Below are 23,276 nucleotides of genomic sequence, written 5' to 3' on the forward strand. Positions count from 1 at the left end.
AACCTATCCTGAAGGACGACCCATCACTCTCACAGATCTTGGGAGACAGGCCAGTCCTTGCCTACAGACAGCCCCCCAGCCTGAAGCAAATACTCACCAGCAACCACATACCACGCAACAGAACCACTAACCCAGGAACCTATCCTTGTAACAAAGCCCGTTGCCAACTGTGCCCACATATCTATTCAGGGGACACCGTCACAGGGCCTAATAACATCAGCCACACTATCAGAGGCTCGTTCACCTGCACATCCACCAATGTGATATATGCCATCATGTGCCAGCAATGCCCCTCTGCCATGTACATTGGTCAAACTGGACAGTCTCTACGTAAAAGAATAAATGGACACAAATCAGATGTCAAGAATTATAACATTCATAAACCAGTCGGAGAACACTTGAATCTCTCTGGTCATGCGATTACAGACATGAAAGTTGCGATATTACAACAGAAAAACTTCAAAACCAGACTCCAGCGAGAGACTGCTGAATTGGAATTCATTTGCAAATTGGATACAATTAACTTAGGCTTGAATAGTGACTGGGAGTGGCTAAGTCATTATGCAAGGTAACCTATTTCCCCTTGTTTTTTCCTACCCCCTAGCCCCCCCCCCACTCATTCCTCAGACGTTCTTGTTAAACCCTGGATTTGTGCTGGAAATGGCCCACCTTGATTATCATACACATTGTAAGGAGAGTGATCACTTTAGATAAGCTATTACCAGCAGGAGAGTGGGGTCGGGGGAGAGAAAACCTGGATTTGTGCTGGAAATGGCCCACCTTGATTATCATGCACATTGTAAGGAGAGTGATCACTTTGGATGAGCTATTACCAGCAGGAGAGTGGGGTGGGGGGAGAAAACCTTTTGAAGTGATAAACACCCATTTTTTCATGGTCTGTGTGTACAAAAACATCCTCACTGCATTTTCCACTTTTATGCATCCGATGAAGTGAGCTGTAGCTCACAAAAGCTTATGCTCAAATAAATTGGTTTGTCTCTAAGGTGCCACAAGTACTCCTTTTCTTTTTGCGACTACAGACTAACACGGCTGCTACTCTGAAACCGTTCACTGCTTTCAGTCATTTTCCTGCTTTTCTGTCCCTACTTCCCTTTCCTGAAACAAGCAAACAGAAAATAACAAACCGGTGGCCTCCTCCTGACTGTCCTTAGCCACCATACTGAAAGCCCTACTTAAAATCTTTACACCAGTGTATGAAGTGCAAATTTTGCTCAGTACAACAAGCTGTGTATTTCACCCTGCTCGCTGTGCCACTGTGATGGGATCCCTAGGGTGCAGCCTGGGACTGTAGGATCGCTGTGCCCCCTAAACTCTTTCCAGCCTGGGTTGTCTCTCACAATGCTTTGCTAGTGAAAGCAGCAAACCCCTCCAGGCGCTGTGATCACTCAGCACAACAGCATGTGGAGCCCAACACCCAGCTGGATTACATGAATGCTCTCAGAGCCACTCATGAATCACACAGGAAAAGGCACCAGAGCCAAATCCCCCCAGGTCCCAGCACTGTACCCTAGTAATATACCACCTTGCACTACTCAAGGTGAGCAATGCAGATCTATTAATTGGTTCACCACTTCATCAATGGAAAGTGGATATACACCAGTCTTTGCAAAACCTGAGAAGATTTGCCCCACACTTCATATAAACTGACTGGTAAAGATAAACAGTTAAACAAATTTATTGACTACAAAAGATAGATTTTAAGTGACTATAACTGTTAGGAAAAAAGTCAGAGTTAGTTACCAAAAGAAAAGAAAATATAAGCATGCAGCCTAAACTCTGAACCCTATTAGACTGGGCAACATGTAGATTAAGCAGTTTTTCTCACCCCACTGGATACTGCAGTCCTTACTATACAGATTTGTCCCTCAAATCTGGGCCAGTCTCCTCTGTTGTAGTCCCAAGTCTTGTTCAGTGTCCTTGTTGCTTGCAGCATAGGTGGGTGAAGGAGAAAGGCCCAGCATGTGGCCACTGTGTTCTGTTTTATAGCCTCAGTCCCATGTGCTTGGGGAGCATTGCTGAGTCTCCAGGCAAGGCTGAGCAGTTCCCCTGGTGTGGCCTCATGTAGGTGGGTCATTGAATTGTAGCTCCCTTGGTGGACAATGGTTGTCGATGGGTTGTTTGTCACCCTGCCCGGGTGTTGGTTACTTCCCTTGCTGTTGCCTCTGGGGAGCTAATATCTGGCTGCTTACCCAACTTACAGCATGTTTTAGTGAAAACCATCCAACACAATTCTCATAACTTCATATGCATTAATGATACACATATATGGATAGAGAAATTATTTTCAGCAGATCAAAGCCTTTACGCTGATACCTCACGTGGCCTGCTTTATACGAAGATCACAATTATATAAAAATGAGGAATATGGGGGTTACAGGATGCTCCCCCAAGGTACAGAATGTCACACATACACTGCAGTCACAGGGTAGACTCCTTTAGACTCAAAACACTGAACAAGGTGAAACGGGAACATAACGGCCACAGAAACACAGCTCAATGCTCTTTATTATGATCATTCATCCAAGACCAGCACAAGCATCACAGCTGATCGACACGAGCCATGCATTTCTTGACAAGTATTAGTCTCAAATATGCTGGCACCAGCTACTTTCCCCAGACACTGCTCATTTTAATGCATGGCTACATGAGTGCTAGAGTGCATCCAGTCCAGCGAACATAGGGGCAGACACAGCTGAAGCAGAGCAATCTCCTTCTGCGCCTGGAGTTTGCAGAGCACTGGGTGGGAAATGCAGATGTGAGACGGAGCACCTCCTGGCTTTGGAAAGTCAAACAATCCCATCCAGGAGACATGTCAGCACCTCACTGGGTTGTGTCATTCACCATCATGAGCAGCCAAGGCAGGGAACATGGTCCAGAACTTGATAGTGGGTATTAAAAGTGGAAAATAATTTCATCAGCCCTTTTCCACTCACTGCACAGGGCAGGGCCTGCGCAAACTAGCCCTGGACTTCCCTGTAGCTGCCTGTCGGTAGAGTCTCAAGGAGACATCAGCCAGGACAACGGGATGGATACATCTTCTGCTCCACCACACATTTCCCAGATTTAGACATTGCGTCCGCTCCTGATGCTGCAAGAGAAGCCCCCTTTTACAGGCACAAGCATGAACACCCAATGCTTCATCCTGCATCCCTGCTCTTACCACCTGGAGGGCTCTGTTCTCACCTATACAAAGGTACCCAAAGGTGAATTCCCCAGAGACTTACACAGACACATGCCCAGGTGCTCTGGGAAAGAGGGTGGGAGCCGATGCTCTGACCACAGGCACGGGCTCTGCAGCAACTTTTCTCTCCCTGATGTTCTTTGCTTTGTGCTTTGGAGGCACCAGACCATGAATACTCTGGACATGGTCTCCATCCAAGAGACACTCCAGGCCAGATCAAAGTCATCCAAATGGACTCAGCAAACCTGACAGACCTGGCATTAATCCAATCTCCTGCCACTCCTCCAGGTCTGGCTTTGCCCACCTAGAAGCTGGTATTTCATGATGCATGCTCCTTGGAGCGCTGACCCCTTGTCCACACTCGCTCCTCGGCATCCCAAAGACAGAAGCGTCTCCTCAGCAAAGCAAATAAATCCCCCCTTGTTACAAAGGAAGCATTTACGCCGCAGCTCCACTAACAGCTCCTCGGTTGCACGGTCCGGGGGGCGATTCCCACTCCCAGCTCTGTGGTCCCACTCCAGCACGGCTAAGGAGGGACTGACTGGCTGAGAAGAGAATGGCGCCGAGCTTTCAGGAAGGCCATCTTCACTGCCCCCCTGTGGTACCCTGATGCCGTGACATCCTCTGCGTCAATCATGTTCGCCTACCGAAGGGAAAAAGAACAAGGCTGATAAGCAAAGGCCAGTTCTACCCCAGCGCAGAAACCAGACTGCTGCCTTTACCCCTGCAGTCCCTTGCCCTCCTCCAAGAGGTTTGGGATCTTATGCTAGCTGCACATTTCATGCAAAGGGGTCACGGTACTTTCAACTGCAGCTGAAATCAGTCAGCGCGGAGGGCGCATAGCCCTGCACAGGGAGTGAAATTCACCCCGGGGCAGAGAGATAGAGCACGAGGCGTAGGCACCACTGACCTCCACTGACACCATCTGAAGATCTGGCTCTATACTGTACCTTCTCCAGAGTCATCAGCGTGGACAGGATATCTCCAGACCTCCCAGCAGCCACCTCGTTGCAAAGCAGGCCATCAGAGATGTTGGTGTTCTGGATGTTTCTCAGCACCCTCTCCTCCTCCTGTTCTTTATTGAATGCAATGGACCTTACCTCCTTGACTATTCTGTGGGGACCAAGCCGGGTAAGTAAGCAGTGAGCTTCTGCCAGCAAGTACATTCACCCCCAGTTCTTCTGCAGCTCTGAGAAAATCCACTTCCACCACCAAACACACTCATCTCCAAGTCTCCACTGCAGGGCTTCCACTCCCCAAATGGCCTAGTCTTCCACTCTCCCATCCTCAAGGCAGTAGGGAATGAGATCTTCAGATCACCACTTCAGATTCTCCTTCCCCAGGAAACTTCACCACCACATGCCCCAAGCTCTCTTTCCTGGACCCCATGACAGTAAGGTTCAACCATTAAAGCAGTATGGTCCTGCATCACAGCCCACTGACACTGCTGGGCGTCTTTCCACTGGGCTTTGGGGCAGGCCATCTCCTTCCAAACTTCATCTCCCAGGCTAGACGCTGACATACTGTCCCCTCCATGCTATTGAGATCAAGAATTGTCACCCAAGAAGTTCTGCTCCAGAGGCCCCAAGCCTAGAAGCTCCCCTCATCAAGTACTAGTCAGCCAGAGGACTAGATAGCTCAGGAGATAGCAGTGGGGCTCACCGCCTCTACCTTGCAGGTCTGCATCCGTCCTAGATGAGGAGTGACAGGGATGCCTGTAGGACATGACCTTGGTGGTCTCAACACAGGGTTAGTAGAGAAGTGTCCAAAACGAACAGCGATGAGCATGCTATGGGCCCTGTTGGCGGTTTCAGTGAAGGAGCCTAGGACTTGATGGACCGTGGAGGCTGAATGCCCTAGAGGTGATCCCCAAGGTAAGGCTGAGGCATGATGATGGGGGGCAGCTTGAGGAAGCTGTGCCTGCTCTGTTACTATAGTCTTGCCCCGAGGTTACGATAGCCCGTACCCCAATGCTGATAGCCCGTTCTTACACAGACAGCGGAACCACGATCTTCTGCCACCACTGAGTACATCATCCTCCAATTCTCTAATGGTCCTAGGGCCAAGGCTCTGAGCTTTGCCCTTTACCCACCAACTCTCCTCCCTGGGTTTCAAAGTCATGCTCTTCCAACAGTACTCTCCTGCCACAGAACCCAAGACATGGCACTTTCAAAGATGTAATGTTAATACCGGAAGATCTGTCAACTGAGAGCCATAATCCCCACCCAGCCACTCACACGATCATGGACTTAGCTCTCCCCTCACGGCACATAGGTCTCCCTCTCTGGAGTCTGGGTGGCTGCATCTGCCCTGTGTTGCTTTGATGAAGTGAAATATAACTAAGTTGACTCTGACCCTGCCCACCAGGGAGATCCCAAACCCGGCACAGGAGAGGGGCGTGCGCGGAAGGACCTACGTGCTAAGCTCATCCCGGATCTCTTTGTATCGTTTCAGGTTCTCTTGGATCCCTTCCAAGATGAGACAGAAATCATCACAGGTAGCTTCAGTCAGGTTGCCCAGGTTGCCGTAGATAAGTGGCATCTGGCGATGTGTCATGGCGGTATCCTGCATCACTGCTTTCAAATGCACCAGGTTCAGCTCCGGAGATGAGTCGTCATCCCCAACATTGGACTGAAGGAATATAAGAATGGCCATACTGGGTCATACCAAAGGTCCATCCAGCCCAGTATCCTGTCTTCCAACAGCGGCCAATGCCAGGTGCCCCAGAGGGAATGAACAGAACAGGGAATCACCAAGTGATCCATCCCCTGTCGCCCATGGAATTTTCCAATAGAAAATGCAGTTTCCACAAACATCAAAATTTTCCACAGGAAAATGTCAATTTTGCTGACATTTTTTTGATTTTGTCAGGAACGATCCAAGTTGGTTCAACCCCAATCAGAGTATTTCATTTTATGGAACTGACCCCAAATTTTTCTTTTCGAGCCAGTTGCAACACTAAACTGCACCTCCCTATTGTGGCGTATTCTCTCCAACGGACTGGGCTCTTTGAGGGACGATATTATGAACTCCCCTCTAAACCAGCTGTGTGGTGCTTCCCAGGAATCACATAGTGCATCGTAAGACATTTAGTTCAACCAGGGATCTGGCCAGTCGTGAAGAATGGGTGTATCAGGCTTCCGAAATATAAATATCACAAAGCAATGCGTCACAATAGGGCACACAGCAGTTTAATGTCAAACTGGCTCGAAATAAAGGGTTTTGAGTTAGTTCAAAGAACCAAAATGAGACATTTCTCTTTCAGACAGCTGAAGTGTTTAATTTTGTTTGAAAATGTCAAACTGAAATGTTTCAGAATATTTCACCCTGAGCAAAGCGTCAGGGTTTTGACATGTCCTCACAATTTGGGACTCAAGCAAATGTTGGCGTATTGGGATTTCCCCTGGGACAGAAATTCTGGAACTTTGCTCAGCTCCGGTTGGTACCTTTCTTGACGAGCTCAGAGAAGGGGCTGGGTCGCGCTCAACCACTGCCATGCTGTGCAGGCATAATGGCTCTTCCCTGGTGAAGTTAACCCGTGTGCAGGTTCCAGGCACCATAGGAATGTGCTGGAGGGTATGTCCACGCTGCAACAAGAAGACTCGGGGGAGCAAGTCTCAGAGCCTGGGTCAACTGACTCGAGCTTGCGCTGCAGGGCTAAAACCAGCAGTGCGGCTTTTCCCACCCGGGCTGGACCTCAGGCTCTGAAACCCAGTGCAGTGGGAGGGTTTCAAACCCAAACCCAGTCACCTACACTGCTATGTTTAGCCCCATGGCACAAGCTCCGGGAGCCTGAGCCAGGTGACCCGGGCTCTGAGACTCGCTGCTGCCGGTTGCTTTTTCTTGTAGTGTAGACGTACCCTCAAGCCTCCAACACTGATTTTCAGTGGAGTGCCCAGACCTTGTGCTGGCTCTCAGCACAGGAATGCGATCCCCAATAGGAGACTGTAGTACAGCTGGTCAAAAAAGGGGCTCCCTGGTCAGACTACACCTCTCACGATGCACCACAGGCTCCCCTTTTGGAGAGACAAGGCAGTGCATCATGGGAGATGTAGTCTGGCTGGGGAGCCCAACCCATAGAAGTGAATGGGAACATACAGCAACTGAACTACAACTCCCATGAGGCACCACGGCAGCATTTCCAAATTTTGATTTGGGGGCATTTGTGTTTTGGTCTGTAGCTCACCCTAAAATACAGGATCTTTGAATTTTTTCAAGCTACAGTGCTTTGCTTTAATACTCTAGGGCCAGATCTTGAGGTTCTTCCTTCATCAATGTTCACGCAGTCCTTACTCAGGTATAACTCCTAGTGGGAGCAAAACGTGAGCAAAAGCCTCAGGATTCAACCATCACACTGGCTGCGCCCGGCACTCACCTCCTGGTCCACATACTTGTCGGGGTAGAGGAGCTGGTCTCTTTTCTTCTTCTCCTCGGCGTAGGCGAGCATTGTCTGCTCAAGATTTGACGTCACCACGGCCACCAGCAGGTTGGTGCAGATAAAGGCCCCGCCCGTGATGAAGATGAAAAAGTAAAGGGCACCCCCTATTTTCAGGGCGATCCCCTCTTCCCTGATGGGGACAGAAGGAATTTCTGTGGGGGTGAGCAGCAGGGATACTCTGCAAAACCTTCCTGTAAAGCCTTCAGAGACTTATGCAGAGGGGAGCCCCACCCATCCCCCCTCTGTTTCCCAAATCAGGAGAAGGGAAACAGTCCTGCCAATCTTCCTCTAAGCCCCAACTAGGGGGAACCTCCCGCATTTCCCTCTCGCCCCCCATGTGAAAGGAAAAGCAGGCCATCCAAGGTCCCACATGGGGGTCAGACTTCCCACTTCTGCTAGCGTGACCAGATGTCCTGATTTTATAGGGACAGTCCCAATTTTGGGGGCTTTTTTTATATAGGCACCTATTACCACCCACCGCCGTCCCCATTTTTTACACTTGCTATCAGGTCACCCTAACTTCTGCCCAAACACCCCAGGCTTTGCCCCCTGCTCAGATCACAATTAAAGACCCTCTCAAATTGGCTTGAAATAATTAGGACAAAGGAAAGGGTTTGACCGCAGAGGCTTGCTTGTATCTACGTAACAATCCACCGCCATGGGTCACCAGCAGAGCTTGAACCCCAAATCTTTAGCACCAGTGGCATCAGTTTCTACCACCTGAGCTAAAGGAGGGAAGTTGTTAGGTGGTACTTGTAGTAGGCTCTTATCCTCCGAGATGGAAGGAGCCCAAAGACCCACACTCACTCTCCTAGTATGGATTACATTACCTGCTTGTGGGTGTGTCCGTGTGCACGCATTAGCTATCTCTGGGTGTGTCTGTGCATTGCAGAGAGGAGGAGAGCATTGTGCTGTTTGCTTGTGCGTGTGTGTGTCAGTGGGGGTGCACTCCTCTTGCAAGAGTATGCTGTGGGGGGGGGGGCTTGTTTCCCTATGGTGGATGTGGGGGTGCATCTGAAACCTAACGTGTTCACTCACACAAAGGTCTCGTATATGTTCATCCATCCGTCCTGCGTGAGGCAGGTGAAGAGCGAATACAAAGCCGCCCCTAGATTTCCAAAGTGCATCGGGACCAGATTTCCAAAGAGAGTCACTCCAAACACTGAGAAGACCTGCAGAGAGACAGCGCTGGCCGGAAGCTCTGGCCAGCTCCAGCCCGAGACCCATGGTCAGCCTCAGACAGCTAAAATGAGCAGCCACCTCCCACAAATCTACCATAAAACAAACCCCTCACAGACTAGAGCTCGGAGGCAGGTGGGCGTTTCCGGAACTAGGTTTCTCTCTCTCTCTCCTTGAACTCTGTGCTTGTTCTAGGCTGATCCACACCCTTTCACCATCCAGCTGCTACCTTAATCTACCCCTGGTAGAGTCCACAGGCAGCTCAGAGATCCCTAACCAGATCTCCTCATAGGCGCCGACTCTGGGGGAGCTCCAAGGCTGGAGCACCCATGGAAAAAAATTAGTGGGTGCTTAGCACCCACCGGCAGCCAGCTCCCCCTTCCCCACTCCCCTCCAGTGCCTCCCGCCCGCCACCCACCAATCAACTCCTCCCCCTCCCTCCTGGCACCTCCCGCCTGCCGCGATCAGCTGTTCTGGGGCATGCAGGAGGTGCTGGGAGGCAAGGGTGGGAGCAGGAACGGGACGGAAGTGAGGGGGAAGAGGCAGGGTGGGGGGCTTGGGGGAAGGGGTGGAGCAGGGGTGGGGCCTGGGGGCAGGGCCGGGGTTGAGCACCCCTGGGGCAAGGAGGAAGGCGGCGCCTGTGGATCTCCCGTTTACTCCACCAGGTTAAGATGAAGGCTCTTTGATGCCATTCACAAACAGGCCAGCTCCCACCGCTGTTTGCGGACCCCCGGCACAGCACTGTGTGGAGCCTCCACGGGCGCTGCCTTCCAACCAGAAGGCCCACGGTGGAGGGGAAGGGGAACAGGAGGAAGTGGAACGAAAGGAGAAGAGGAAAGACATAGAGGAGAAGAAGGGAAGTGGAAAGGGAAGGAAGGAGGGAGAACTCCAGTTTTATACTGGGCCCCACCCAAAGGGCTTGACTAGCTCACCAGCATGATGGCAAAGAGCAGGACCATGATGTTGGTCATGTCTGGGATGGACTGTAGGATCACCCGGATGATCCTGGCCAGCCCCTTGACCAGCGTGCAGACATGCATCAGCCTCATCACCCTGAGAGGAGACAGAGGAGTCGTGAGCAGCGTGTGCCGGGAGGAAGATGATGCCAGGTCCACGTGACTTAGAAGAAAAACCATTGGAAGAATCTTTCGGGGCTTCCAGACTCCAAGCAGCTCCTCCCACGGCTCAGGCCAGCAAGGACAGCATAGCTCAACACAGGAACGAGAGCAGAAATCTGCTAGCCAGGATTTTCTGGGTTCCACACCCAGCTCTGCCACTGTGGCCCAGTCAACACGCAAAAGTTAAGTCAACCTGCTACGGCACTCAGGGGTGTGAAAAATCCACACCCCCGAGCAATGCAGTTAAGCCGACCTAACCCCTGGTGTCGACAGCGCTAGGTCGATGGAAGAATTCTTCCCTTGACCTAGTGACTGCCTCAGGCAGGGGGATTAATTACAGTGACAGTAATTAATCCTCTGGTCGCGGTAACGAGTGGCTGTGCTGAAGCATCGCAGCTGTGCCGTTGCAGCATTTCAAGCGTAACCTCACCCAAATTTACTGTGGGAGCGGGGACACGTCAATGAGGCCGACATTCCCACGAGTGGACTCCAAGTTTGCTGCAGACACCGGGACTCGCAGTGCAGTGCTGGGGTTGCTCTGCCCGGGATCATTTTCTTTCTTAGAGACCCACTTCGGTCTGGAGGGAGCACAGGCTCCAACACTGGGACTCAGCCAGAGCTGGGCAGGAAACGTTGTTCCCTCTCAAAAGTCCCAAACTTTGTCCCATCTCAGATCGGGATGAAACCTTGAAAATTCACCAACATTTGCTAAATGAAGCAATATTTTTTCCCCACGTTGGGTCAATCGAAACCTTTTTTTCCCCACAGTGGGTCAACTGAAACCGTTTTTTCCCAATCATTCTGAAATATTTTGGTTTTGATTCCAACCTTTTTTTCACCTCCTCTCTTTTGAAACTTTTTTTCGGTCTCATTAGCTTAAATTCTGAAATGAAATGCTGTTCTGAACCAGAAAACTGGGTGTTTTCTTTCCGAAAGCGTTGAAACGAAACATTTTGATGGTTCTAAAACATTTCCTGAACATTTTTATCGAGTCGGGAGATTCGCCAGACCCAACCCTGCTTTGCAAACAGTTTCTGTCTTGACAAATTGGCATTTTTTCAATTTTTCAAAAACAATTTGTCGAACAAGTCCCAACCAGCAATACCCTCAGGAGCTCTCAGTTCTGCCACTGACTGGCGGTGCAACTCTGGGCAAGTCACTGCCTCACTGCATGCCACAGTTTCCCCTCCCACCTTTTGTCTGACTTATCGAGACTGTAAGCTCTTTGGGGCAGGGACTGTCTCTTACTAGAGTATGTCTTCACTGCAGTCAGAGGTGTGACTGCAGCATAGTAGATATACCTGAGCTAGCTTTGATTTAGCTAGCTTCAGTAACAATATCAGTGGATTGGCAACAGCATAGGTGATAGCATGGGCTAGTCATTCGACTACATCTTCAGGGTCCTGAGTGGCATCGTACAACCCATGTTGCTGCAGCATCGCTGCTGTTTTTATTGGAGGTAGCCAGATCAAAGCTAGCTGGGGCATGTTAGCCAATGTATGTATGTTAGGCGTAGTATACACCAGGCTTATAAATATTATGTGCACGGAATGAATATAAGTGTTGGGAAGTTATGTTAAGTATTCTGCTCTTCCCACAATTCTGTTCACCGACGTCAGGTATCTCACAGCACTTTGCAAAGCTAAAGTGTGCTTTGGCATTAGAAAATAGGGAACCTGTCAAAGGCAAAATACATGAGTGTTCTGCCTGGTTCGAGCTGGGGAGGTACTTTCACGGAGCAGTACCTGGAATGCCGGTATCCAAAACGAAGAGAAAGAAAGTTCAGAACAGCAAGTTAAGGAACAGGGTGGGTTGGATTTGAGTGATGTGTGAAAAGTTTTGTAACTTGGAAAATCATCCTTTAAATACTATTAGCTGAAATGCAAATCTTGGAAGCACGCCGGCTGTGTAAGGTGGACATGCTGCAAGAATTTGCTTTCCGGAAGGAGGGCATCTGTGTCTCCTTTCCATATTGTACTGTTTTTCTTGGGACAATAAATTTGGCTATGTTTGGTTATTTGGACTCTTGAAAATTTTTAAGAACAAAACACGTCTGTAGTCAAACAATTGGGTCCACCTTTGAGCCAATAGGTACGTCCACACATGCTGCAGCTATACCGCTAACTGCAGGGTAGACACACCCTAGGAATATGTGGACTTCGCAGAATGGGGCCTGATCTGTGTTTTACCAAGATCTTGCCAACAAACAAATAATAACAGCCTGACAAGCTTTAAGACAAAGTAGCCCTTTCCCTACCTGAGGACCCAGAAAATCTTTTGGTTGTTCAGCACAGAGATGAAAGGCCCCACACAGAGATACGCCACGATAAAAAAATTGATGACGTTCCAGCCATCCTGCGGGAAGAGAAAACCCCACCCTGAGAAGCAGAGGACAAGCTTTCACAGCAGGGCTGGTCAGCACAGGCCCTAGGAGCAATGACACTGTAAGCTTCTGGGGCAGGGACTGTATTTTTGCACAGCACTTCGCAAAACGGGGCCCTGATCCCAGATTGGGGCCTCTAGGAGCTACCATAATACATATAATACATGGTAATAATGAAAGAACAGAGGGAGGGGGTGCATCTCGGCTTGAAACCTGCCAATAAGAAGGGCCAGATCCTCAGCGGGTGTGAATCCGCATCACTCTGTTGAAATCAATGGGACAATTCTGTCTTATACCAGATGAGGATCTGACCCATAAAAACATCTCTGAAATCTGAAATCTCTGAAATCTCACTCACCGCCAGATCAAGAATGTGAAGGATTTTACATTCTATTCCCAGCTCAGTCGTGGTCTTACTACGTGATGCTGGACAAGACACTCTCGCTGGGCCTCAGTTTCCCCAGTTGTTAAATGAGGTTAGTGCTACTTACCCACCTTTCAGTGTTCTGAGGTCTGATGGATGAAAAATATGCAGAGCCTGCTTCTCTGCTGTCCTACACCTGATGGAGTCCTTAACATCAGTGCAAAGCGGACGTGCGACACCACTGACTCCGAATGGTAGTGCTGCCACACCCACTTTGCACTAAACAAACGACTACACAAGGTGCTGGACAATGGATAATTGGGCCCTAGGTAAGTAAGTGTCTAGCTCTGAAACCTGGACTGGTTTTGAAACCTGCCACTTGGTAAGGCAACTCCCATCTTTTCATGTGCTGTGTATTTATACCTGACTACTTTTTTCACCCCATGCATCTGATGAAGTGGGTTATAGCCCACGAAAGCTTATGCCCAAATAAATTTGTTAGTCTCTAAGGTGCCACAAGGACTCCTCATTGTTTTTGGACTGTTTTTGTTTCTTTTAAAGACAATTCTATTCCAGAAGGCCCTTGGCACGGCCCATAGATGTTATTCAGAGTTCCACACAGATATGAATAGCCTGTCAAGTGTGCTTTTAGTCATTTCACTGAAAAATCAATGGTAACATTCCCACTGACTTTAAGAGAAGGAGCAGGCCCTTAATCTGTATTAGTTTTACTGTAAAGCGTCTAAAACCTATGCTCTCTATTATAAGCAAGTAATAATCTTGCATATACTTAGTGCTTATATTGTTCCTTTCATCCCAAAGCATAATTAAGCCCCTTTGTTGTAGGTAAGGATTATTAGACCCAGACAGGGCAACTGAGTCACAGAGAGGCAAAGTAACTTGTCCAAGGTCCGAGTGATTTGATAACCAAGAGTTGAATCCAGGAGTCCTCATTCCCAATTGGCTGCTTTAACCTCTGGACAGCATGTCCCCTGCTTTCGATACTTTGATTGATAGACCTGATCCAATCAAATATAGGGCAATGATTATTTTTGGCCTCTAACAATGATCATGTTGCAGAACGGTAAGACCTGTGCAAAACCTGGCAGGGCAGGTAGGATAAGTGATACAGTTCGAGGCACAACATTGTAGGCTTTGGAGAGGGGCAAGGAAGAGTTGCAATGGGACCCTGATAATGGGAATAGGGCGATAGAATAACAGGAATGTGGCTAATGGCCCAGGAAATATTGGATCTAAACAGCTGTGCTCAGCACTCACCTTCCAGTACATCTGGAATCCATAGTACCAGTTGAGAAGCACTTCACAGGTAAGGACAGTCAGGACAATGTTATCTATAGCAGAGAACAACCCATAGTATTTCTACAATAGAAAACAGAAGAAAAAACAAACTCAACCATGTCCCCAGGGGACTCTGCTTGTGTCTTGTTCACACTGTGTCACTGTTCAACTGTGGTCAAAACCAAAATCAGTCCTAGCTCAGAGTGAGGGGACAGTTTCAGTTCAGCAAAGTGCTTAGGGAATACTTAAAGGTCGGCACACACGTAAGTGCTTTGTTGAATAGGGAGGAGATTACTTAGGTGCTTAAGTGGCTGGCTGACTCAGGGCTAGGAGGAGGGACGTGGACAGAGGGCTGGGGATGATGGACAGAAGGAGAAAATGTATAATGGACAGACAAAGAAAAGTGCTGCAAAGACTGAAGAAAAGGTAATAGTAAAAGGAGGGCAAGAAAAAATATGGGTAAGGAAAAACCTTTGGGGATAGAAAAGACAATTTTTAAAAAGAAAAGAAATCACAGAACGAGTAAGAGGGTCAAAACAATTTTTTTTTTCTGTGAAAAACTGATTTTTTTTGGCAGAAATTCAAATGCCGAAATATTTTGGCTGAAAACTAAAATATTTGTGTCTGGAAATACTGCTGTGTTGCCTCATGGGAGTTGTAATTTCCGTGTCTCATGCTCCCATTTCTCCTCCAGGAGACACGTTCCCTGGTCAGACTACAACTCCCATGATGCACCTCAGTCTCCTCTCTTGGGGAGAGGAAGCAGTGCATCATGGGAGTGCCTGGCCATGATCCATCATGAGAGATGTAGTCCAGCCAGAGAGAGCTTGGCCTATAGAGGAGAATGTGGATATGAGGCAACTGAATACTCAAGGAGCGGACTGAGGAGATATCTGAACCATTAGCAATTCATGGCAGTCGGGTGAGATTCCAGAGGACTGGAAAAGGGCAAAGATAGTGCCCATCTATAAAAAGGGAAATAAGGACAACCTGGGGAATTACAGACCAGTCAGCTCAATTTCAGTAACCAGAAAGATAATGGAGCAAATAATTAAGCAATCAATTTGCAGACACCTAGAAGATAATAAGGTGACAAGTAACAATCAGCATGGATTTGTCTAGAACAAATCATGACAAACCAACCTAATAGCTTTCTTTGACAGGTAACAAGCCTTGTGGATAGGAGGGAAGAGGTAGATGTCGTATATCTTGACTTTAGTAAAGCTTTTGATACTATCTCGGATGACCTTCTCATAAACAAACTAGGGAAACACAACCTAAATGGAACTACTATAAGGTGGGTGTATAACTGGTTGGAAAACTGTTCCCACAGAGTAGTTATCAGCATTTCACAGTCAAGCTGGAAGCTGGGTCCGGTTCTGTTCAATATCTTCATCAATGATTTAGATAATGGCATAGAGAGTAAACTTATAAAGTTTGTGAACGATACCAAGCTCGGAGGGGTTGCAAGCACTTTGGAGGATAGGATTAAAATTCAAAATGATCTGGACAAACTGGAGAAATGGTCTGAAGTAAATAGGATGAAATTAAATAAGGAGAAATGCAAAGTACTCCATTTAGGAAGAAACAATCTGGGATGTATTAGCAGGAGTGTTGTAAGCAAGACGCAAGAAGTAATTCTTTCGCTCTACTCTGTGCTGATAAGACTTCAGCTTGGAATGTTGTGTCCAGTTCTGGGTGCCACATTTCAGGAAAGATGTGGACAAACTGGAGAAAGTCCAGAGAAGAGCAACAAAAATTATTAAAGGTCTAGAAAACATGACCTCTGAGGGAAGATTGAAAAAATTGTGTTTGTTTAATCTGGAAAAGAGAAGGCTGAGGGTTAGGTTGGGCATTAGGAAAAACTTCCTAACTGTCAGGGTGGTTAAACATTGGAAGAAATTGCCTAGGGAGGTTGTGGAATCTCCATCATTGGAGATTTTTAAGAGCAGGTTAGACAAACACTTGTCAGGATGATCTAGATAATACTTAATCCTGCCTTGAATGCAGGGGACTGGACTAGATGACCTCTCGTGGTCCCTTCCAGTCCTATGATTCTATGAACTACAACTCTCATTAGGCACTGCTGCAGTATTTCCAAACTGAATTCAATTTTCATCCCCAAAATGGTTTTCAGGTGTTCAGTTTTTTTGAGAAAAAAATGAATTTTTTGGCAGAAAATAGACACTTTTTGCAAAATAATTGATTAGTCAAAAACCCTATTTTCCGGTGAAAAACATTTGCAGTGGAAATTTTCAACTAGCTCTAATTCTGTCCTGTTCTCTGCGGGTTTCTAAGCTGCCCCTCGCTGTGAGTGCCTTCCAGCAGGGCAGTCAGCGACGTGACTGGCATCTGGGAATTGAAAGAGGAAGATAGGAAGAAAAGAATAAATAGCAGGTGATAAGAACATAAGAATGGCCATATTGGGTCAGATCAAAGGTCCATCTAGCCCAGTATCCTGTCTTCTGGCAGTGACCAATGCCAGGTGCCCCAGAGGGAATGAACAGAACAGGGAATCATCAAGTGATCCATCCCCTGTCACCCATTCCCAGCTTCTGGCAAACAGAGGCTAGGGACACCATCCCTGCCCAGCCTGGCTAATGGCCATTGATGGACCTATCCTCCATGAATTTATCTAGTTCTTTTTTTAACCCTGTTATAGTCTTGGCCTTCACAATATCCTCTGGCAAGGAGTTCCACGGGTTGACTGTGCGTTGTGTGAAGAAATACTTCCTTTTGTTTGTTTTAAACCTGCTGCCTATTAATTTCATTTGGTGACCCCTAGTTCTTGTGTAATGAGAAGGAATACTTAACACTTCCGTATTTACTTTCTCCACACCAGTCATGGTTTTATAGACCTCTATCATATCCCCCCTTAGTCATCTCTTTTCCAAGCTGAAAAGTCCCAGTCTTATTAATCTCTCCTCATACAGAAGCCATTCCATACCCCTTATAATTTTTGTTGCACTTTTCTGAACGTTTTCCAATTCCAATATACCTTTTTTGAGATGGGGCGACCACATCTGCACGCAGTATTCAAGATGTGAGCGTACCATGGATTTATATAGAGGCAATATGATATTTTCTGTCTTATTATCTATCCCTTTCTTAATGATTCCCAATATTCTGTTTGCTTTTTTGACTGTCACTGCACATTGAGTGGATGTTTTCAGAGAACTATCCACAATCATAGGCACCAACTTCTAATGGCACCGGTGGGTGCTCGACCCTCCCTGCCCCTGCCCCAACTCCACCCGTGCCCCGCCCCCATTCCAACCCCTTCCCCAAAGTCCCCACCCCAACTCTGCCCCCTCCCTGCCCCTATTTGACTCCTTCCCCAAATCCCCATCCCAGCCCCGCCTCTTCCCCACCTCCTCCTCTGAGTGTGCCAAGTTCCCTCTCCTCCCCCCTCCCTCCCCAAGCTTGCTACAGCTGTTTGGCGGCAGCAAGCGCTGGGAGGGAGGGGGAGGAGCGGGGACGTGGCGCGCTCAGGGGAGGAGGCGGAGGAGGAGGTGAGGTGGGGCAGGGGGGCGGGGAGCTTAGCTGCCGGTGGGTGCAGAGCACCCACTAATTTTTCCCCGTGGGTGCTCCAGCCCTGGAGCACCCACAGAGTCAGCGCCTATGTCCACAATGACTCGGAGATCTTCTAGCTAATTAGATAGGAGAGGGTGATGTGGAACAAACTTTAGAACGACAAAACTGTGTATTTTTGAATATTAGGGGGCGGAAAAACGTTGACAGTGAAATCTACTCAGAGGTGGAATCAACTGCTGGGGGATTATAAACAGCCTGGGGCAGAGACCATCTTTCCTTCTTTGTCTGTACAGCATCTCGCACAAAGGGGCCCTGACCCTGGACTGGGGGTTCCTCGGTGTTGCCTCAATACAAATACATTTTCATAAACGAATTAAACGATCTACATGCAGATGCTCAGAAAATTCATCTAGTCCTCAAAGAGAGAGTGGGGAGAACACGCAGCCTTCTCCCTCCATCGCAGAGGCCTTGCTTGACGTGCAAAACCCTCTCAGCCTTAACTCGGGGACAGCGACCAGTGCTTCCAGACTAATGAACGAATGGGAGCCGTATTGGTCAGGAATTTGGAAAGCAACAAGCACAATGCGTGAGAAAATGACTAGGAGGAAATAATCCTGCACTAGCTGGGGAATGAACTCATGGGGCCCAGATCCTCCAGTGCCACCCAGCTGGCATGGGTAAATCACACCACTGTAGGGAGATCCGCTTGTAGAATAGAGCCAGCGTGGCAGCTTCTACACTCACCCGCTCCAGGCTGCCAGGGGAAAGAGGACAGAGCCAGGCCTTCCTTTCCCCAGTGGTCCCCAGCCGCTGTATTGGGTTGTTAACTGCTGACTTCATCTTAAGTAGCCTGAAGCTGAGACACTGACTTTGCACCCAGCTATCCCAGGATTAAGGGACCTTTGATCTGCTTTTGCCCTCTCGCCCCTTTCTGAGCAAGGATTAGCCCACTGTGTCTTTTCTCTCTCTGATTAGCATGGCCCTAAGGTCTTTAGCAAAGCGCTAAATATAACCAGCATGGGAAGAAGAATAGGAGAAAAGGAAAAGGGGAGAGGAAGCATGGAAATGAAAATAGCTCTTTCGGGCAGCAGCTCTCACAATGCGTACGGACAGCGCCTAGCGTAACGGGGTCCCGGTCTCAGTCCTGAGGAGGCCGAGTCTGAGCTTGTGCTTTCCCTTTGCTCAGAGTTTGCTGCGTGCTGGACTGATTCAGACATCGCAAACGTACCTCTTCGACCTCCGGCTCCGTCCGGCTAGCGATGATGAGCGCGTTGCTGATGATGAGTGCAGCGAGCATGATTTTAAAGGCGGGATGATTGAGAAACCTGCCCATGCACACCTTTGAGACAAACTCCTCCACATCCCAGTTATCCTAGGGGGGAAGCAGAGAGCTGCGTCACCACCGGGGTGGAAGTGGGCCGAGCCAGCCGTCTGCAGGAAGAAATTTCAGCCCCAGTTGTGGGCTCCTCTTCTTTCCTGTTGTGTTGCAGGAGGGGAGCAAAGGGGTGTGTGGAGGAGGGAAATTCCATTTCACGAAGGGTTTCAAAGAGCAACGGAACCTGAAAACTTCAAAATTCTCCAAAAAGGAAAAATCCACATGAAAAGAAAAATCCTTTTGGGTCGATCAAAACATTGTTGTGACCCAGTCGTTTCAATTTCAACCTTTTTAAAAATGTTGTCTTGCAGAACTCTCCTTGTCAGAAACCAAGACATGGATGGGCAAGGCCTATGGTTGGAGCAGTGGGAGACGGGCCTACTAGTTGGTGCGTTGGCGGTCAGTCTGGGAACCAGAGCCAGAGGTCAGAACCAGAGCCAGGAGTCAAGAGTGGGGTCAGAACAAGGCAAGTGTAAGGCCAGGAGATGGATTGGCACAAGGGCAGGACTGGGAACGAGGCTGGAGCTGGTGCCAGAGCAGGCTGAGGTCTGTGGAGTCCGTCACCACTGTCAGGCAGGAGACGGTTCCTTGCCACGCAGTGACATTGGCCAGACTGGGCGGCTCGTTCTCCTGTGGGGCTTATATACCTCCCCTGAGAGTCACCTGACCAGCTCCTGGCTTGCGGATTGGCTGGAGCCTCGCACAGGAGTGACTCATCACCACATGTGGCTCAATGAGGCCGCTAGTTCAGGGACGACTCCTCACCACGTTATATGAATACGATACAAAAACCAAAATATTCTAAACAAAAATTCGTTTCCAAACAACAAATTGAAACACTTTGTTCAGAAAAGGTCAGAACCTCCTCTGCCCCGCCCTACCTCCCCCAGTTTTCTTCCCCAGTCTGAAACTCCAGCGAAACCGCCCCAGCGTGGACAGACCTGCATGTGCCGATGGAATATGGTTTGCTAAGTTTCTCCCACCAGCTCAAGCAGTCAGCCCACTGCAGTATCACCCCGGGCTAACACACTGTGGCTCTTCTCTGCCCTCAAGTCGCTGGACCACATACAGGTTTGTGAGGCTGCTAAAGAGTGTCATTCAACGGAGCTGCCTCTGTTTGCTCAGGCACTAGGGGCTGCGAGCCAGAGGTTGTGGGTTCAATCCCCGCAGACAGTGTCTCATCCTGGGGCCTCATGTCACAGCAGGAAGGCAATGGCCCGGTTCCCCAAAGAGCTCAGTATGTTGGGAGCTGAGCTCCTTTGAAAACCCGGCTCCAGCTGTGGGCACATGAAGATGTAGCCCCGCATGGTGAGTGAGCCCCCTTTGCCAGTACCAATACAGGATGCTCAGCTAAAGAGAAAAGGATCTGGATAAAGACCCGGATATACCCACGGACAGTGTCTTCCACTGCAAACAGGCTCCTTGGCACATCCCAGCTCCTGTAAACTATGAACATGCTCAACTTGCCACCAACATAAAGCACTGAAATGGGAGGCAGTTTGGTGTAGTGGTTAGAGCAGGGCCCGGAGGCTGGGAATCCTGGGTTCCATTCCCATCTCTGCAACCGATATGCCAAGTGACCTCGGCCAAGTCACTTTCCCCCCTCTGGACCTCAGTTTCCCCATCTGTAAAATGGGGGTGTCCCACCTCTATTGGGGGATGGAGCTCTGCAGGCAAAAGGGGCTAGAAGCACAGATGGTTCATCATCAACATGAGCTGTCAGAGCCATTTAACATGGGGAGCAGCGAGAGTAGGACATCTCCCAGTCCTGCTCTCCTGCATGCCTGTGGGCCCAATCCAGTGCAGTGGGCTTTGGATCCAGCCCCGAGAGAACCGCCTGGCAGCCGGAGGTACAGTCCCGCAGGGGACGGGGGCAGCGCATACCTGGACGCATATGATGTCTCTGCAGTTGATCTTCAGCTCTACTTCCTTGGCTTCCTTCTCCTGGTGCATGGTATGATGCCTCCACTGGTAGGAGACATGCGGTCACACACACCCTTCCCTCACCCCCAGCTCACCCCCAGCCCATCTTTGGGCCCCAGTCATCCTTCACACCCACAAGCCCATCCTAGCTTGCCCTCCCCCAGGGGTTACACATCCACCCCATCATGAGCTTCCCATGCACTGGGGGACAGGCCAGAGGGGGACAGCGAGGCAGGGTCCAGCGTGGGCTTCCAGCTGTGCACATCTGTAATGTGCAGGAAGAAGACACATCTGGAGGAGCAGGGTCTCTGTGGTTCCAGGCACAAGAGGGATGGCATGGGGGGTGTGGGCAGAGTGCTGGTCCCCAAGGGGACGGGCTGCAAACCCCCCTGTCCCCCAGGCTGAGGGCACCAGCCCCTTTCTCTCACCAGGCGGGACCCCAGATAAGCAGCCATCTCAGCTCCAGCATGGCGCCTCGGAGCTGCACCTCCTTGCCTGATGTCAGCCACCGGCATTATGACATCACGGTTCTAACCCAATGGATGCCTCCTGCCAAGCATGTCATCAGCGGCCCGCTCTCTCTGCCATCACCGCTCCCTCCCGTCACGGCAGGGGAGGGATGAGCAAAACGCTGGAGCTGGCTGCTGGGGTTGGAGAGAGAAAGAGAGGAGGAAGGAAGAACCGAAAGAAAGAGCCAGAAACCAGGAGCAGGTCTGGAGAAGGGGGGAGCTGGGCAGGGGGAGCCGGAATCTGGTCTCATCCCCCCCTTTTAAACCGAAGTAACTTCAGTGACCCAGCGGAGTCACTCCTGATTGACCCCACAGTAAGGGAGAGAAGAATTAGGGTCTTTGGAGGTAGGGTGACCGTCCATCCCGTTTTTAAAGGGACAGTCCCGTTTTTGGGGACTTTTCCTTCTATAGGCGCCTATTACCCCCCACCCCCTGTCCCGTTTTTTCCACAGTTGCCATCTGGTCACCCTACTTGGAGGCCGCAGACTCTAGCCTGCTCTCTGCATTTTAGGCCTGCACATCACACGGATGGACCGGTATAACTTTGTCGGTTAGGGGATGGGACTTTTACTGATCTAGTTAGAGCAGGAACTAGCAGGGCCTAGTGCGGACTTTCCACTGGTATAAAGATGCCTTAGGACAGTACAGCTTAGCCCCCTTCCCACCCAGGAATAGCGATTCTAGTAGAAGCACATTTATGCCAGCGTGACCGCGTCCACACTAGGGGACGTTGTACCACTAGAATGACCTCATTCAAGCGGTACAACTTGTGTGTGTGGACACGGCCTTAAGAAGTGCTGCTGCTTTGGCTATTAACACTGGATAGAACGAGGCCCACGCCTGAATCGCTGTCAATCCCGGTTTTTATTTGTGTCCCTAAAACAAGGGAAACTTGCCAGGTACTGCTGCCCTTACCCTAGTATCTGATGGCCTCACAATCTGAAATGTATTTATTCTCACAGCGCCCCGGAAGGTAGAGCGGTGTCATTATCCCCATTGTACAGATGGGGAAACTGAGGCACAGTGCAGCTAAGTGACTTGCCCAAGGTCACACAAGAAGTCTGTGGTACAACAGGGACTTGAACTCAGGTCTCCAAGTCCTAGACCACTGGGCCATCCTTCTCCTGCCATGAGTAACTTTTCTGGCTACTGTTTCATGCAACATCTCACGTCCTAAGATATTTACAAGGGTCTAGAAGGCGCCGGCTCTAGGATGGGATTGTACAAGGTGATTAAGGAGGATTTTGTTCCTTCTACCTGGTTTTATGAACACTGACACCAAGCATTCAAAAACCATGAGTCAGGGCCTCCCCCCAAAAAATGAGATTGGCTTAAAAATCAGGAGGTTTTTAGAAATAATAATTGGGGTTCTTCTGATTTGCCTTCTGGTGAATGAAAGGGATGGAGGCTGATGGGGAGACAGAATGGGGGGGTCTGAGGGTGGGAGGGAGTGAACGGGGGACAGAGGCTTGGGGGACTGAGGCTGGTGGAGACTCAGTGGAGGACACATAGGACAGGGTCTGAAAATGAACTGAAAAGGGGGTAACGGATGACAGGGAAGGAATATTGGGATGACCCAGTACTGAGCCAAAGCCTCAGCGTGAGGCGTAGATGGTCCCTCCAGTAGCCCCCTTTCAGATGAGGGCTTGTCTGCTTGTCATTAACGATCCCATGACATTTTTCACAAGACAAAGGGGGATATCCCTGGCGCCATGGCCAAATTCCAGCTGGAGATACTGCCTTCTGCCAGTGTCCTGTCCTAACAACAAAGTCTTGTATCAATATCAGCCCCCTCCAACCTGCCCCCCATCTACCAGCATCCACGCCTCACCCCATGCCCGACTAGACCTCAGCTCCCAGGACCCATGGGTGCTGGAACTAGGGGTGCTACCACACCCCCTGGCTTGAAGTGGTTTCCATCATATGCAGGGTTTACAGTTTGGTTCAATGGC

General features: G+C 49.4%; 1 protein-coding gene across 1 annotated transcript; it reads right to left on the reverse strand.

The window, feature by feature from the left end:
* Positions 1 to 2,051: 2,051 nt before the first annotated feature.
* CATSPER4 (cation channel sperm associated 4) lies at positions 2,052 to 21,407 on the reverse strand. The gene is made up of 11 exons (XM_027827215.3): positions 21,244 to 21,407; positions 20,777 to 20,860; positions 18,746 to 18,889; positions 13,963 to 14,064; positions 12,195 to 12,292; positions 9,752 to 9,872; positions 8,679 to 8,812; positions 7,578 to 7,770; positions 5,619 to 5,833; positions 4,153 to 4,315; positions 2,052 to 3,845 (listed from the first exon to the last, which is right to left on the reverse strand). The coding sequence occupies exons 1-11, from the start codon at positions 21,328 to 21,330 to the stop codon at positions 3,729 to 3,731; spliced, it is 1,458 nt and encodes a 485-aa protein (XP_027683016.3). The 5' UTR covers positions 21,331 to 21,407; the 3' UTR covers positions 2,052 to 3,728.
* Between the last annotated feature and the right edge of the window lie 1,869 nt (positions 21,408 to 23,276).

Source organism: Chelonia mydas, chromosome 19 (genome assembly GCF_015237465.2).
Source record: "Chelonia mydas isolate rCheMyd1 chromosome 19, rCheMyd1.pri.v2, whole genome shotgun sequence".
Lineage (NCBI taxonomy): Eukaryota > Metazoa > Chordata > Testudines > Cheloniidae > Chelonia > Chelonia mydas.

What these genes read in the sequence shown, in the direction of transcription:
- CATSPER4 (XM_027827215.3), bottom strand. Translation starts at nt 21,330, where the DNA reads ATGCCGGTGGCTGACATCAGGCAAGGAGGTGCAGCTCCGAGGCGCCAT. An exon ending in CGGAGCCGGAGGTCGAAGAG is followed by an intron (nt 14,065 to 18,745) that starts GTACGTTTGCGA and finishes TTTCTATTGTAG; the next exon opens with AAATACTATGGGTTGTTCTC. An exon ending in GATTCCAGATGTACTGGAAG is followed by an intron (nt 12,293 to 13,962) that starts GTGAGTGCTGAG and finishes CTCTTCCCGCAG; the next exon opens with GATGGCTGGAACGTCATCAA.